Source organism: Scomber japonicus, chromosome 20 (assembly GCF_027409825.1).
Source record: "Scomber japonicus isolate fScoJap1 chromosome 20, fScoJap1.pri, whole genome shotgun sequence".
Classification (NCBI taxonomy): Eukaryota; Metazoa; Chordata; class Actinopteri; order Scombriformes; family Scombridae; genus Scomber; species Scomber japonicus.
Window position 1 is genome coordinate 10,617,807 of NC_070597.1, and position 15,912 is coordinate 10,633,718.

General features: G+C 41.4%; 2 protein-coding genes across 4 annotated transcripts in view; both read right to left on the reverse strand.

Annotated features, from left to right (window-relative positions):
• ptprea (protein tyrosine phosphatase receptor type Ea) overlaps positions 1–15,912 on the reverse strand; it is a 424,624-nt gene that overhangs the window by 207,159 nt on the left and 201,553 nt on the right. The window lies entirely within an intron of this gene.
• Positions 1–15,912, reverse strand: part of LOC128380911 (neurexin-1a-like) — a 60,703-nt gene that overhangs the window by 17,736 nt on the left and 27,055 nt on the right. For 2 of the 3 annotated variants that reach the window (XM_053340792.1, XM_053340794.1), the window contains exons 10-18: positions 14,848–14,995; positions 13,103–13,233; positions 11,467–11,719; positions 6,960–7,163; positions 5,723–5,749; positions 2,500–2,622; positions 1,775–2,156; positions 1,167–1,357; positions 602–775 (exon numbers count right to left, since the gene is read on the reverse strand). In XM_053340792.1, the coding sequence (XP_053196767.1) occupies positions 602–775; positions 1,167–1,357; positions 1,775–2,156; positions 2,500–2,622; positions 5,723–5,749; positions 6,960–7,163; positions 11,467–11,719; positions 13,103–13,233; positions 14,848–14,995 (1,633 nt within the window). Of the gene's footprint in view, positions 1–601; positions 776–1,166; positions 1,358–1,774; positions 2,157–2,499; positions 2,623–5,722; positions 5,750–5,797; positions 5,808–6,927; positions 7,164–11,466; positions 11,720–13,102; positions 13,234–14,847; positions 14,996–15,912 lie in introns of all 3 variants that reach the window. The other variant, XM_053340791.1, reaches the window with a different exon arrangement.

Consider the following 15,912-nt stretch of genomic DNA (forward strand, 5'->3'; position numbering starts at 1 on the left):
CTTGGCTACTCGGGTGGTGGAGCTGTGGTCAACTCAAGTCAAGCGGTGATGTCACTACTGTGATGAAGTCACTATGGTGAGGCTAGGAGAGGACAGGTCACCTCTGACCTTTGACTCTGGATCACTGGGATCCACACAACACTGGACATCACTGGGTACTTTCAACACAAGCATACATACACACACGCACACATCCACGCGCGCACACACACACCCTTTTTTCCCCCCACTCTCACACACGTGTCTCACATGCTCACACAAAGCGATATACCTTGCAAGTCAGCTTTCATCAATGTAACTTTTGTCAGCCAAACAAAAAAGCAAACAAGCAAATTAAGTTAGATGGTTAGTCAATGCACACAGATGCCTGTGAACTGCTGAAAGAGTGGAACAGAGAGAGAAAACACAATGCGCAGAAAGATAGAGGAAGAGATGAGAAGAAGAAAAGAGTAAAATTTACATCTAAGAGACCAAAAGCTGGGTTAGTGGGTTATCCTTAATAACAGAGAGCATGACTTCAATGGAAACTGAAAGAAAAAGTAATAGGGACACGGGACTGGTTCACATCTGCAGGTGTGTTTTCCGTGTGTTTTCACCTCACCTTCACAGCCTCTCTCTACTTGTCCCATAGTTGCCAAGGCATCAGCCAAAAGGTCAGGGAGCCGGCCATTTAGATCAACTGTTGCTAGGCAACCTTGAAATCCTTCGCGGGAATGGACCAGCTTAGGTAGGTCCCGGTACATTTCTTTGGAGACGCCCCCGATGTACAGGTCACCTGTCGAGGAGCAACACAATGAATGGCAGCTTCATGAACTAATCACTAATGCTCTGTCAGACTGTATCAGTAAAGGGCTGAGACTATTGATTTTCTTTATTGATTGATCAATCTGTTATTCTTTCTTTTGGTATTCAGTTTACAGTGATATAAAATGGCATTTTTGTAATGGCAATCACATTTCTGACTAAACAATAAACTGATTATGACATTATTATTACGCTATTGTACATCAGTTATCTGACAGACTGATACATTAACTGAGAAATTGTTTTAATACTCATCAGTACATGTTCATATTTTGTCAACATCAGCTTCTTACTGTAAGTACAAATATGCGCATCCCTTCCCCCTTAATGAGCTACTGCTTGAAACTTGTGTATGTGCATACCCTTTAGGTCGAGATTCTTGGCGCCTGTGGTGGTCTGCGTAGTGACCTTGGTGTCAATCTTGACCGTGTGAAGATTGTTCGTATCTCTGGAAATGTGCACATTGTGCCAGTGGTTGTCATTTAGAGGACTGTTAGAATTGCCCTTGATCAAGTGTGCTCCATTGCCCAGGTCAGAGATGTAGTGAAGGTAACTAGAGAGGGAACAAGAAAAGAACAGATGAGAGGATTAAACAAGTCAGCAGAGAAAAGGCAAATTAATCATATTCATGATGAAGAACAATATAGGGTCATACACTTCAGGGTATTAGAATCTGTCTCCCAAATTTTAATCTGTCTTGCAAAATGTAATTACAAGAATGAAGAGAAAAAGCTGCTTGACCTGTGCATTTTACGTATTTGATATTTCAGCTTGATAGTCAAGAACTTTGTTCATTAAGAACAATGGTTGTAAATTGTAGTAAAAATGGCAACATTGGCCATATTTCTACAGGACAGCTATTCATTAATTTACCTTTTATTTGTTTTTTAGTACATTTTTGCATCATTTTACATTATATGCATTTATACTTATTGTCTAAACACTACGCACTGTGCATTGCAAAGCTCACCCTTTAACCAGCTCTACCACTATGAAGTCATTGCCGTCTCCCCTGTTGTAGAGAATAAGGCCGTCGGGGGAGGTTGTCTTGAACTGCATGAAGAGATGCATGGAGTAGTAGGCCTGTAGCGTGGGCAGTGTGACAAAACTGGAGCGCGAGCGGAAGGTGACGGGATCAGCCACAATGGTCTTATAGCCGATAACAGCGTTGAGCTCGCAGTAGTCGATGTCGCCGTTCTTACACAGGTCGATGTAAGGCATGCCGTTCAGCGCCAGGCCCTGAAGGTGGCCGATGAAATTGGAGGGCACGGCGGGTATGTAGCGCTTCTCCGTCACAATACCAGTCTCCACATTGTGGAACTCTAGCTGGGTGTGATCGCCCGCCATTTGACCTGGTGGTGGGGGTAAACTTCAAAGATGAGGGCTACAGAAAGTTGGGTTTCAAGTGGAAGTGTTCAATACAAATACAAAAACAAATGCTAATACTGCTACTAATGCTTATTTCAATAATTTAATAGATCTATTAGCAACAGATAAGACACACATTATTTTCACTTAAATGGGTACAGATGTACAAATTTATTTTTTTTAAAACCCTATGGTAATTTACCAAATAAAACATTTTTGAACAGAATTCAGCAGAATTTATCTACACATAAGACTCAAAACCTGGGTGTAGTGTAAAAAGCTGCGGTGAAAAGCTACATGAGGTTTAAGTTAGGCTGATGTGGTTACCTTCAACTGGCTGCATGTCGTCCACGGTGAGCTTGAGGCTCTTGCCACGCCGGACTACTCTCACTGTGTGCCACTCATTATCATTGAGGCCCGACCCCGCAAAGATGGTCTCTGGGCCTTTACCTACACATAGCCCAGAGCACCATTAACATATGCACAGAGAGGTGGAGAGAAACAGACAGAGAGAGAGGAAAGGGAGACAGAAATGCAGAGAGACAGAGACAGAAAAAAAGACAGAAGAAGAAAAAGCAGAAAGCCAGGCAGGTTGAATTCAAATTTAAGGACATAAGCGAGGAAATGGGTGGGAAAAAGCGGAAGGAAGGAGGGACCATACATATCCTGGGGGGACAAACACCTCCGTGTCAACACTCTCTCTCTTCAGATAGACAGGCAGACAGATCTCTTTACAGATATGCCAGCAAGACAGACAATGTGACACAGACAGAAAGATTAACATAAATGGATGCCATGGACGCCTAAGATGGAGACTGTGAGTCACAACAAACCCACGCTGAGACAATCCATCTGTGTACAGATCACACCGCCATGATGACCACCTAATACTCTCACATGCACAGACAGCAGATTTACACCCCCCTGACTCCCAAACTGCTCCACATCTCTCACACCCCCGCACATATAACATATATTAGTCTGTGAGCCTGCATGCAGGATCGCCTTTCTATTTTGCAAAAAGAGTGCAATATTGCAGTGGGCCTCATGGTGGCAGTAGACACACAGTGGTACATTAGAGAGCTCTCCAAGGTGCTGATGTGCAGCAGAATGAGAGAAGCTGAGCTGTCCTCTCATGATGTCTCTCTCTCTGCCCATCTACCAGCTCATATCTTCACATAGTTGACTGCACACATTTGACAGACTGGCTGTTCCAAAAAACCTCACTGTCCCCGTCCTCCTACTCACAACAAGCACCCCACCAACCTTGAACAAAACACCCAACACCTCCCAATACACATACACAAGCTCTTCCCCTCCTCCTCCGAGCCCTGTTGGCTTGAGGATTGTGAGTGAGTCTGCTTACAGTGACCTATAGGAGGTAATGACGGGGGAGGTGAGAAGTAAACTGACCCGAACGGATTCCGCTGCAGAAAATGTCAAGCATGCCTACATCACTCATGGAGGCACGCAGGCAGGGATACACACACACACACACACACACACACACACACACACACACACACACACACACACACACACACACACACACACACACACACACACACAAACACACACACACACACACACACACACACACACACACACACACACACACACACACATAGGTAGAAACAGAGAGGCAAACAGGCAGACTGATATAATTAAACATATGAGAAGTAAATCAAAATGGATATGGTGGTGTGAAATGCATGTGTGTGTGTTTGCACAGCTAGAAGAGTGTGTGTTGTACATTCAGAGAGGACACAGGGTTCCCCTGAGGAGACTCAGCTGTGCTCTGGGCATGAGCATCTCATCCTGTTACCATGGATCACTGCCTAGCACTGAGTGAAGGAGAGAATATGTGTATGTATGTGTGAGCATGTGTGTGAGTTTGTGCATATGTAACCGAATACTCAAAGAACGAGCAGACTGATGTGAGAGTGAGGCAGTGATCTGTGTCAACCTGGGAACTGGAAATGGCGCACAGACACATGCACACACAAACCGAGCACCTATTTTGGGTCAGTACACTCCACAGCATGGCAAGTTAAGAGTAATTTTGAGCTACTAGCGATCACTGTGGTCAGCAGACAGTCGACAATCTGTACTGTTAAAGCAGAAGACAAGTTGGCGAGACAGACACGAGGGATTGTTTGTTGCAACAGAAATACAATTCAAATCAAATGACAGAAGCTAGTGGAGATTATAAGAGCAGGATAATGAAAACAAAATGATAAAAAGCCTTTCATATTTCATTAGCTCCAAATAACAAATGGCTTTTCTGCCGGATAAGCCTCAAATCTCTCCCATGCCGAGGCTTTTATTTGACTGCTGAGTGGACTATTTCAGTGGCGCCTCGCTGTTAAATAAATTTTTTCTTTCCACTCGAATATCAGATGTATAATTTATTGTATGCACACGGTGTGCCAGAAAAGTGGCTGCCTACTGAAATGTTCATTGAGACAACCGATCTAAAATTGGCCAACAGACATGCGGGATAGCAACAGTGCTGTGTGGCTAGTAGGGTTTCTATGGCAACTGCAGTCGTCCATTTCACCACCTCTTTGCCATCACAGAGCATTCGTCTCCTTCTCTTGCTTTCTCTGTGGTCGTGACATAGAGAAACTCCACGTGAGGGAATTAAACTTCATCAGGGATTCAGATCCACTCACAGCAGCATGAACAGAAACACACACACACACACACCACAAACACACACACACACACACTCATTCCCACACAGGAAAACACATCCAGAAAACACACACGCTCACAGATGGCCATGAGAAGAATACAGAATGCACAGAATGCACTCTCTTATACACACAAGCACACACTAAACACACTGAATGAAACACTACCCAAGAATCCCTCATGTACAATTTAGAGAGAAACAACATGCAAACAAAGAAAGCCACCAGACAGACACTGGGATGAAGGTGCGACAGAGAGAAACAGAGTGATAACATGTCTTTTGTCTCCGGCATGAAGGAGAAGTAATTAGCCTACAGCTCTAAGTTGCATTTATCCACCAGCTACCATTCTGTCTCTTTAGTTCCCACTTTTCAGCACACCTAATTTTACCTCATACCTTTGTCCTTCTTTTCTATCTTTTTCTTCCTTCCTCCTCCAACCCCCACCGTCCTCTCTTCCGTCTATCCCTCTTTGCTAAAATGGCCGACCTGGAAAACCCTGGCCCTCAGCAAAAATTCGCACCACTCCTGTGGTGTAGCTGAACATGCAGACACAAACACGCGTATGTGCACCTCTCTTCTCCTGACGCGCACTTGTACACTCATATATGCACACAGACACATGGCACAAAGATATGTTGACTAAGAGATTAAGATTAGGTGGACTGACATGACAGTGAGAGTGAAAAATGGTCAGACGTGAACAAAAATACACACACGCACGCACACACGCACACACACACACACACACACACACACACACACACACACACACACACACACACACACACACACAATCACACTGAGGAGGAAGAGGAAGGGGGAGGGGTTAGGTGAGATGGAGGATCACTTACTGGATGTACAGTTTATCCTGATACAGTCTGGAGGGAGAGCAGAGCAGAGGGTTAATGCTGCACACATACACATACTCTCCACGCCCTGGGGACGCACACATCGACACACCCTGCACGCAAACGCACACACACACTGCTGAGAAAATACACTCTCCTTTGTCACAGGAACTCATGCTCGACTGTGCATGTTCTTACAACAGTGTGTGACTAAAATCAAAATGTGGCACTTTGGTTTTTAGCCAATCAAGAATAAACCTGGATCAAAATTGGTGAATCGTTACGTGGAACAGCGAAGGAGAGTGGCGTATCCCAGCATGAGCTGTGTGCTCATTGGCTGCTCTGGCCTGGGCGACAGATTCAGTCACCAATCAAAAGCATCGGGAGACTGAGATGGGTTATGTGTGTCACTTAGTCTGATGACATCGAACACATCCCACAATTTTTGTCGCCCATCCAGAGCACAAATCTCCGCAAATGGCTGGAAGATTCAACCCCATTGATATTATTATAATTATCATAATTATTATCATCATTTTTTTTACCCATGATGCCTTGGTGTGTCGTGTGGCGTCAACCACAGAAAAGACGTGGCTGCAGACAACCAGAGACCAACACATGCACCCCTTTGTGAGTCTCTGTGTGTAATCATGTAATCGTGTTTTTAATTTATGTGAAAATATGTGACTGTGAAAGTGCTGAAAGGCTGAAAATGTGTTTAGCAGTTGAAACTATGGGAGAAAAATGTACAAAAAAAAATAGGCACATATGTTTTTCCAGCAGTGATGTGTGCAGTGTATGATTTGTGTGTCTTTGTGTTTGATTGTTGAAGATGTTAGGGATGCACAGGTCCGCTGGGAGTGAGCAGAGAATGCAGCTTGACGCTTGACCCTCTGTTCAACATGAAAACAATCCCACTAACCTTCATTTGTGTGTTTATTTGACATTAAGCTATATATATACACACCATAAAGTGAGTCCAAATCCTATCAAGTTTCTTTCAAAGCCTGTTAAACCCATGTGAATATATCAAGTAACAGTGCAGCAGAATTAGCTGAGCTATCTATTCTCATTACTGTATCTATGTAAGTTTATTTTCCTAGGATAATATATTATTAATCAACATTTAATGACATTCCGATGCCAAGAGGCCAGTATCAGATGCATTCCCCTGATAGGTAATTAGAATAATGTTTGAGAATCTACACGTGAGCATTTGTGTATATGTTCATGTGTGTACCTAGGTTGACAGTGAGTCGGACACGGCCCCCATCCAGCTCCAGACGAAGGGTGTCTGCGGAGTTACGGGATGTGGTTGCCATGAGAACGCCATAGGCCCGCTGGGAGCGAAACCGTAGCGAGACGTCCTCCGCCTCGGTGTGCATCGCCACAGGCAACTGCACCTTCATAAACTTACTGCCGTCGTACGACAGGATAGTTGCATCTGTACAAGAGGCACACACACACAGAGGGAGAGAGAGAGAAAGAGAGAGAGAGAGAGAGAGAGAGAGAGGGGAGCGAGAGACAGACAAGGAGGCGGTGAGAGAGGAAGGGAGGATGTGCAGAGGAGAGGGAAGTGGGTAGAAACACAAAAAAACGCAAAGAAAATTAGATAAAAAAGATGATTGACAAGGGGAAAATACATGGGAGGAGACAAAAGCAGTTTGACGTTGAGTGAATCAGATTTAAACATGACAAAGTATGTTGCGACATGGCTACACTCCCTTGTTCCCCGCCACGTCACGTTGAAGCTCAAAACCTGCTCCTACAAAATTACCCCATCACTCCGCACCCTTAATTCATCATCACTCCCTCCGCCTTACAAAAGAGGATGTAAAAATAGCCGCAGCTGGCTCGTTGGCCCTATTATCCGGTTAAATCAGAATGCATGGCAGTGAGTGTGTTAGCCACCGTTGCTGACATCCCAGACCCTGGAGTCATAATGTAACAAGCTCAGGTGATCCCGCTTTAATGTCTTTTGCATACTCATTTGCATATTCATAATCTTCTCTCCCCGCTACCTGCTGGGGCCAGTCCCCGACCGCTAAACTGTTTACCTCTGAGGACCCTGTTTTTTATTGGCCAATTACATACACAGCTAAACACACTCTCCATGTCGTTGTCTTTATCTCTCCCTCTCCTCCTCCTTTCTTTCTTCTTGTATCTCTCCATTCCACTACTTTGCTTTCTCTCCCTTTCGCTCTCCCTGTTTCCGTGGGAGACTGTTGGAGCCAAGGCAAAAAACAAGAGAACAGGAAGAGAGGGAGGCCTCATGAATACTGATGAGCTGAGAAGGAGGGAAAGAGAGAGAGAGATAGTGTGTGTGTATGTGTGCGTGCATGTCAGAATAAGTGAGTGAATTTAAGTGTGAACAGAGGAGGGTTTAGTAAAGTGAGAGCAAGAGGAGAGAAAATAGGGACAGAGCAAGACAGAGAGAAAGGAGGGGGGGAAAGGGAGAAAAGCTCTTGGCTAAAATGCAAATGAACCCTCATTAACTTGAGGAAAAAAAGAAGGTGGTTGGCCTGTTATATCACAGATAACATAACTAACAGCCACACATACACCCGTCCAAGCGTGCATGCTCGCGCACACACACACGCACACACACACACACATATGTTCTTGATAAGGGAGACAGCTGACTAAATTTTCTACACCACAGCACCTGACTCACTACCAGGCAAACAGAGGAAGGAAGGTTAGAGAGAAGGAAAGTATGGAAGCCCATTTCTGTTAGGAAAAGAAAAAAAAATTGGACTTAAGTGCAAAACACACTGGCCGTGTCGCATACCGTTGCATCACTTGATGCCTGTAGCACACACCAGACAGTACCAACAGAAAAAGTAGATAACGGATAAAGCTGTTTATATTTTATATATCTTTGTTATTGCCAATGATCCCATTAAAAGACCGAAAACAACTACTGTCTGTGGCACTCAGCCCCCAGTAAATTGGTTCCTATTGAAGACATCAATCTTTAAAAATGGGTCACAAATATATAGCTTCATCTTTAAAAAGACCTCAGTAATTTCCTAGAAGAGCTGGCCATTGTTGTTTTTTGCTAACCTATAACTCAAATAGAAGTGTTTTGGTACCCATTTTATAGCAGCAGGATGGAGTATTTGGTATTGTCCATGTTCATGGTAATAAAGGAATATGTCACCCAGTGCAGCAATGTGGCTACTTGATGTGTGTTTTAAAAGTTTTTGGACAGAAATGGAGAAAAGAAACAAGCTAAAAAGTAAATAAGGCTTTGGCTGTACAGATGATTCTTGTTAATAGGATTAGGTTTTCTTCTTGACAAGAAAACTATAAAAAATCAACAGACTTATCCTTTAAGGTGTGATAGCTGGGGTTTACCAATCCTGAGCAAACATGATAAAAATGTATGCTTTTCTAGAGGATTGAAGCATGTTGACTGTGCAATCTTGATGCATCAACACTCACCAATACATAGAAAATAAAAGGCACTGGTGTTTGGACACATTTCATACCCTGTCTGTACTGTAAGTGTTAGCTGTCTTTTTAAAGGTAATAATTTTGACTTAGTAAATCTATATTTTGACTTATTATGTCATAGTTTTGACTTTTTCACTTATAATTTTGTCCTATTTCATAATTTTGATTCACTACCTAATTATATTGTGTTGGTGGTAGTAGTAAGCAGTAAGTATCTCATAATTTCAATCTACATTCTCATAATTTTGAGTAATTATCTGATAATTTTTCATTTACATTGGCTACCCATGAGTATGTTTATTCTTGTCATGATGTCCTGAATAAAATAGATTTTTTTGGGTAATATTAAGGGAAACTGTATGAGGACTAAGACAGTTTGGCTTCTTCGTAAGTATTAAGAAATGGAAGACATTTCAATGTGTGTTTTAAAGAAGTATGAACAATAAAAATCGGTTGACAGCAGTATTTGTTTTGTATTTAAACATTAAGAATCATTTACTTTTTTGTCATTTATAACATTCATCTTCTTTTTTATCAATTTCCTGGCAGTAATGGGCTTCCATAGAAAAAGCAGGACAGCATGAAAAACTATAATAATATGAACAGCAAGTGAGCAGGAGGAAAGAACTGGAAATGTGTTAAGAGACGTGCAAATGTGACAGCAGAAACACGTCTGTGACTGCTGTTTACCAAACAGAAATCCATCTCGGAGCTTGAGTGTGGAGACCATCTTTGTTCATTAAAGAAGAGAGAGGGAGGAACAAAGGAGAGTGAGAGAATGAGGGAGGAGAAAAAAAAGGGAGGGAGAAACCGCAGGTAGAAGGCGTAAACATGGCCAATCACTCTCTCCATCTGCTTGTCCATCTGTGCTTCCTTTAATCCACTGAACCACCAGTTAGTGACCCCTCAATGCACACAGAGAGGGATGAAGAAAGATATAGCGAGGGAGACGAGTTAAGAGAAAAAGAGAGATGGTGCGTTGCTATGATAAACATACACTGCGGATGTTTGTCCTCCGAAATAAAACATTTTCCTATCAACACCTTTCAGAAGTTGTGTGTGTGTGTGTGCGCGCGCATATATCTCCCGTTAGATGATAGTACAATCATCACTTGAGACGCGTCAGCAGTTGTGGCACAAACAACATTTCGTCTTTTCTCCTTGTCTGACTCCATCTTGCTTCTTTCAACAGGCCTGTATCAGTCCCTCTGCCAATCTTTCCTACTTTCAATTTCTCTCTCTCGCTCTGACTTCCATACCTTTTCTCATAACTCTCTCTCTCTGTCAGATTTTCTACTCCTGTCTCCCATTCCTCCTCATCTCCTCACCTGCTGTCATATGGCGGTTCCAGCCCGGTGGTTCCACCCTCCTCTGTCACAGCTACCGCTCCCCGCTCTCTACACATTTCCTCTCCCATCGATTCCCAGTCTCTACATCTATAGCAGTCCAATACTCCTGTCTGCAGCTCTGCTTCCTCCCACCTCCTTTCTTTCACCTCTGTTGCTCCTGTCCATTCCCTGCCTCCATCTTACTCTCGATTTTAGATAGAAAATTTGTGTTTCTGAATAGAAACAAGATGTAGCTGAAGAAAGAAAACCTGCTCTATTATTATTTTTCTTGGAAAGCTTGCCCTCATTTTCTATCTCCAACTATGCCTACCTACTTTCTACCTGCCATCCTCTTTTCACTCTCACCTTCCTATTCTCCATGGACCACGGACATAGTGGCAGGGAAACCTTCTGAAAATCAATTTGCAAGCCCTTTTATGTGAATAATGGTTTAGCTACATCTTTATCTGCAATAAATCTTTATGAGAGTACCTTTTTAGCACAAATCAGAGTAAGTACAATCCAGTTGATGTAATCTGTATTACGATAGGCCTTTTAAAGCAAAAAGAGCATAACTTAAAGGTATAATGAATAAAAATTTTATTGCTCAATATAACTGATGATCATAATGTATTTTCTGCGCTTGATGGAGTTATTTCTGACTTTAAAACTTCAGACCCAACCCCACACCATTTGTCTTCTCTCTCTCTCATCCCTTCAGCATTACACTATATGCTCAAACCAAAAAGCAAATAATAAAGCTGCTATCATGACTGTATTTTGCATCATGACATATTGTGAATTTCTCACCAAATGTTGCTGTTAAGTAACTATAATTAGCCAGCTTACTCATTTCTATTATGAAAAATGTAACTTTAGCATTTATGCAAATGACTGTTGAAGCTGTCAGTAGTTCATGCCATTGTTTTTCATTTCCATTTCTCACACTGTGATTCTCACCTCTTTCACAAGAGCGCCCCAGGTAACCCGTCCCAGAGCAGTCGCAGACGTAGCGATTCCATCCCTCCCTGCAGTTGCCATTGTGCTGGCAGGGGTTGGAGAGGCATTGTTTGGGTGGCTCTCTGGAGCACGAAGGCTTGACGCCCACCGCCCTCTGAGCCTCTGCAAGCCGCCGGATGTCTTTACTCTGCCCGTCCACAAACAGGTCTCTGATGCAGCCCACGTAACCGTAGTTCAACAGAGCTGTCCACACCTGAGGAAAAGGTCACGAGTGTTGAGTAGTTTCACTGTGTGCACAGTACAGTAACTATTAAACCAGCGATGTAACATCATTATGCAGCTCCTTGGTGGTACATTAAATTCAAAATTAAATTGTGTTTGGCACAATTAACAACGACAACTGCCAGCTTTTTGTAAGATATTTTTGTCATAATTTCACACTGCTGTTGGTTTTTATTTATTTATTCCTTACACATGTTGTACAAGTCAAGCGTTCCAATTCAATTGCTTATTATATTAAGTAAAACTTTGCTGGAGGTTCTGAAAATTAAAATTAAAACCACTGAATAGTGTGTTTCAGTCCAAATTTCAGTCTAGACTGCAGCCTTGAATGAAAATATGCAACAGCAAAAATGTACTCCTTAGCTATACTGTGTATGTTGTGTTTTACATGTATATTTTATGTCTTAAATTAATATTTACATATAAATATAATCCTAATCCTGTCCTAATCCTAATTTTATATTACAATTTTTAATAACAAAACTTAACAAAAATATCACTCTTCAATGTTTCTCTTTGCTCCTGTTACAAATAATAATAAAAATGACAGTTACTGATTAGCTTGTAAAATCCCACTAAAACAGAAAAAAAGATATAAACAAGAATGTAAGAAGAGCAACAAAGACAAATTGGACATCTAAATGACAACAGAGCAGATAACATGATGGGAAAAGCTCTAGTCTAGTCTAATTTATTGTAGAAAAGATCTGATATAATAGCTCAAAGAACATGTTTTTATATGTTAGAGGTACTCATTCGTGATTCATTGATAAATCCTTAAGAATAAAAACAGTGAAGACATTTGTCTGAATGGGTATGAATTATATCTCTTGTAAATTTGAAGTGTTCAAATTTCTATCATAATTTTTCATTTCTTTTTTCCGCCTCCTTTTCTGCTATACATGTTTTTTTTATTTAATTGTTTTTATGACTCAGTATTTTTTAATGACTTGTTGAAATGAAGGGGATGACTTTGTACATGCCCTCTGGGCTTTTTCCTCACCTGCATAATTAATATAATTTTTTTTAATGTGTTATATTTTATTGTAACCTCTGTACAAATAAACTAAACAGTGAAAATACAAATTATAATTTTGTAGACCTCATGTGAGTGGGTGACATCAACAAATCAGCCAAAACCCAAAGAAACTCAATTTACCACCATGTAAGATAAGGACAAGCTGCAAATTTGGCAATTTGAGAGGCTGGGAACATTACATGTCAGTTTTAGTTGGAAAATTACTGAAGTAATCATCTGATTATCAAAATAGTGTCAGATTTACTGATTAATCAACTCATGCAGCTTTGTATGTTGCACTCTAGATTTGGACAGGCACACAACATCAACACACACCTCTGTAGGAAAGATGAGTCCAGCACGGTCCTCAGGTAGTCCTCCGAGATAAAGGGTGTCATCCAGGTCCAAGATCTCACTGTCTCCTGGAGCCGTGTATGCAGTTCGCACACTGTTCACTGAGATGGTTCCTGAATACACCATGAGACATCAAAATAACATCAGTAATCATTATGACCTTCAGTGTGAACATCCTCATCACAATCATCACTGTCATTATCACTGCCGTCATCACTACCACCATTGTGACTGCCATCATCATCATCATCTTTATAATCATTGAAACCGTCGTCATCTTTCCCACTCCTGTATTCCTCCTCATCATCATCACCACCACCCATCACTGCTGTAATCAGAAGTTATGCAAATACAAAACTACACAGTCCTTAGTCATCAGTTCAGGCATACAGCTTTAAAAGTGCAATGCCCAACATTTTATGGTCAATAAATCATTAATACATTCATTTTTAGACATCAGTACACTTATATTGAATAAACGAGACCCCCACTGAGAAGACTGGCAGCCTCTCAACAGCACCAACAGCACCGGCACCAAACCAGCAGATCACATATCTCTATTTATCTGTAATTATATTTTGCAAACATCATTATCATTGGAAGCATGGGATTTATGATAAATGTGGTCAGAATTTTGAAAAGCATTACTGAAACTACCAGATGAGAACAAGGAATAGTCTACAGCCTTGCCATTGTATGCCTCTGCAACCCTGTCATGTTTCAGTTTACATCCATGTCCAAATTATCACTATATTGACACGCATGATTCCAGTGAATATTTTCCAGAAACTTGCTTTCTTTACTTAGAGACTATTTTTTACAGAGGAGTGCAGAGGACTGATAGAGAGCTTCGTCACATGGTGCAACAATAATCATCTAAACCTCAACATCAGCAAAACCAATGAGCTTGCGGTGGACTACCAGAGACACGGGAGGCTCCCTATCCTGGTTGTCATCCAGGGAAGAGAAGTGAACAAGCAACAAATTGTAAAACATGAATGCTTCACACACATCTTCAACCTGGCAGCACAGAAGATCTGTACAATCACCACAGCTTCAAGGTGGACACCCAAGATTAGTGTCACTAATTCAGTATATGACCAAATATATATTATATGGTCACAATCTCCCCCTGTTGACCTTTGACCTTTTGGATATGAAACATCATCATTTCATCATTTTATCTAATTAGACATTTGTGTGAAACTTTCTCATAATAAGTACACAAATTCTTGCGTTATGGTCAAAAACGTGTTATGTGAAATCACAATAAGCTTGACTTTTGATCACCAAATTCTCATCAGTTCATACTTGAGTCCAAGTGGACGTTTGTGCCAAATTTGAAGAAATTCCCTCCAGGCATTCCTGAGATATCAAGCTCTCAAGAATGGGACAGACAGCTAACCAGAAACCATAATGCCTCTGGCTCCGGCTGTAGACATAAAAAGGCTCGACACTGCTTCAAGTCCTTGTTGAGGTGATTACATCAGTACATTGAAATAAATTTGATAATGCTACTACTGTATTTTCATTGCGTTAAAAATGGACTTTGCAGAACACTTAATTCAATACAGACAGCAGGCAGATGGCAGCCAATTGGCTTTGCTTGACCGGTGCATATTATAACATGTTTAAGTAGAATTTGGCCAACTTATTATCCTCCATACCCTTCTCATTCACATCTCTGGTTAGGGTTAGCAAAAGAGTTGAGAGAGCAGTGAGCGTACCTGAGCGCCCGTCCCTCTGGAAGTCCACGTGATACCATTCTCCATCATTGACCTTCCTGTCGATGGCCTTGGTTTTGGTGGTTCCTGATCCCATGTCCAGCAATAAGTACAGATGTCCATCCAGCATCTCAATAGCGAAGAAATCCACCTGTAAGTCAAACAGACACAGCATCAGTATTCTGTATAAAGCAAGGATGGCAATTAAAATACTAATTATAGCTGCAAGTTACAAAAAGGTGATTGGGCTTCAGTGAAACTATTTTTTATCAGGTTTCTTGTGTAAAGTCATTCATTCGTGTGATTTATATAGTGCCTTTCACAAACCCAAGGACGCTTTACAAAATATATAACAAACAAATAAATAAACAAACCAAAAATTAAAAATAAAATAAAATATATATATTTACCAGATTTCAATATAATGGCCATTAGTATTTGTGGGAAATAATGATTTCGACACAGCTTAGAGTCATGATGCTGGTGGTCAATCCCAAATTCTCAGCAATAATCGCAAATCCAGTGGTAATAAATGAAGAGGTGCTAGCTGATTAAAATGATAACTAAAAGGTAAAGTCAGTGATTCTGGAGAAAGATAGTTGACATTTAAACTAAACACCCAAACAAATGTGCCAATCCCTTCGTTGTCCTTCAGGAGCTCCATGCCCCAAATTCATGAATGTGTATTGCCAAGGCAACAACCAAAAGAGAAATATGGAAGTATCCAGATCAATGTGTTCCTCTTACACATTGCCAAGAGTGGAAACATTTTCATTTTATGTGAGCACCACAGTCCATCCACACTTTCTGCCTCTCTGCAGCCTCCCCACTTCTCACTCAACCTGCGTTCAGCATCTCTGTCTACAGAGCTCAGAGGACAGCAGCTGACAGACAGCCGAAATTTACAGAACCAAAAAAGTTTGCTTGCCGACTCCATGGGAATAAATTCACAGTGTTTCTATTTACTGATTAATTGATTTTATTTCCCCGTCCACCGTAGTGAGTGAATCTGCCTGTAGTGAAACAGATAAGCTCACAGACAGATGGGAAGCCTTGATCAATCAATGT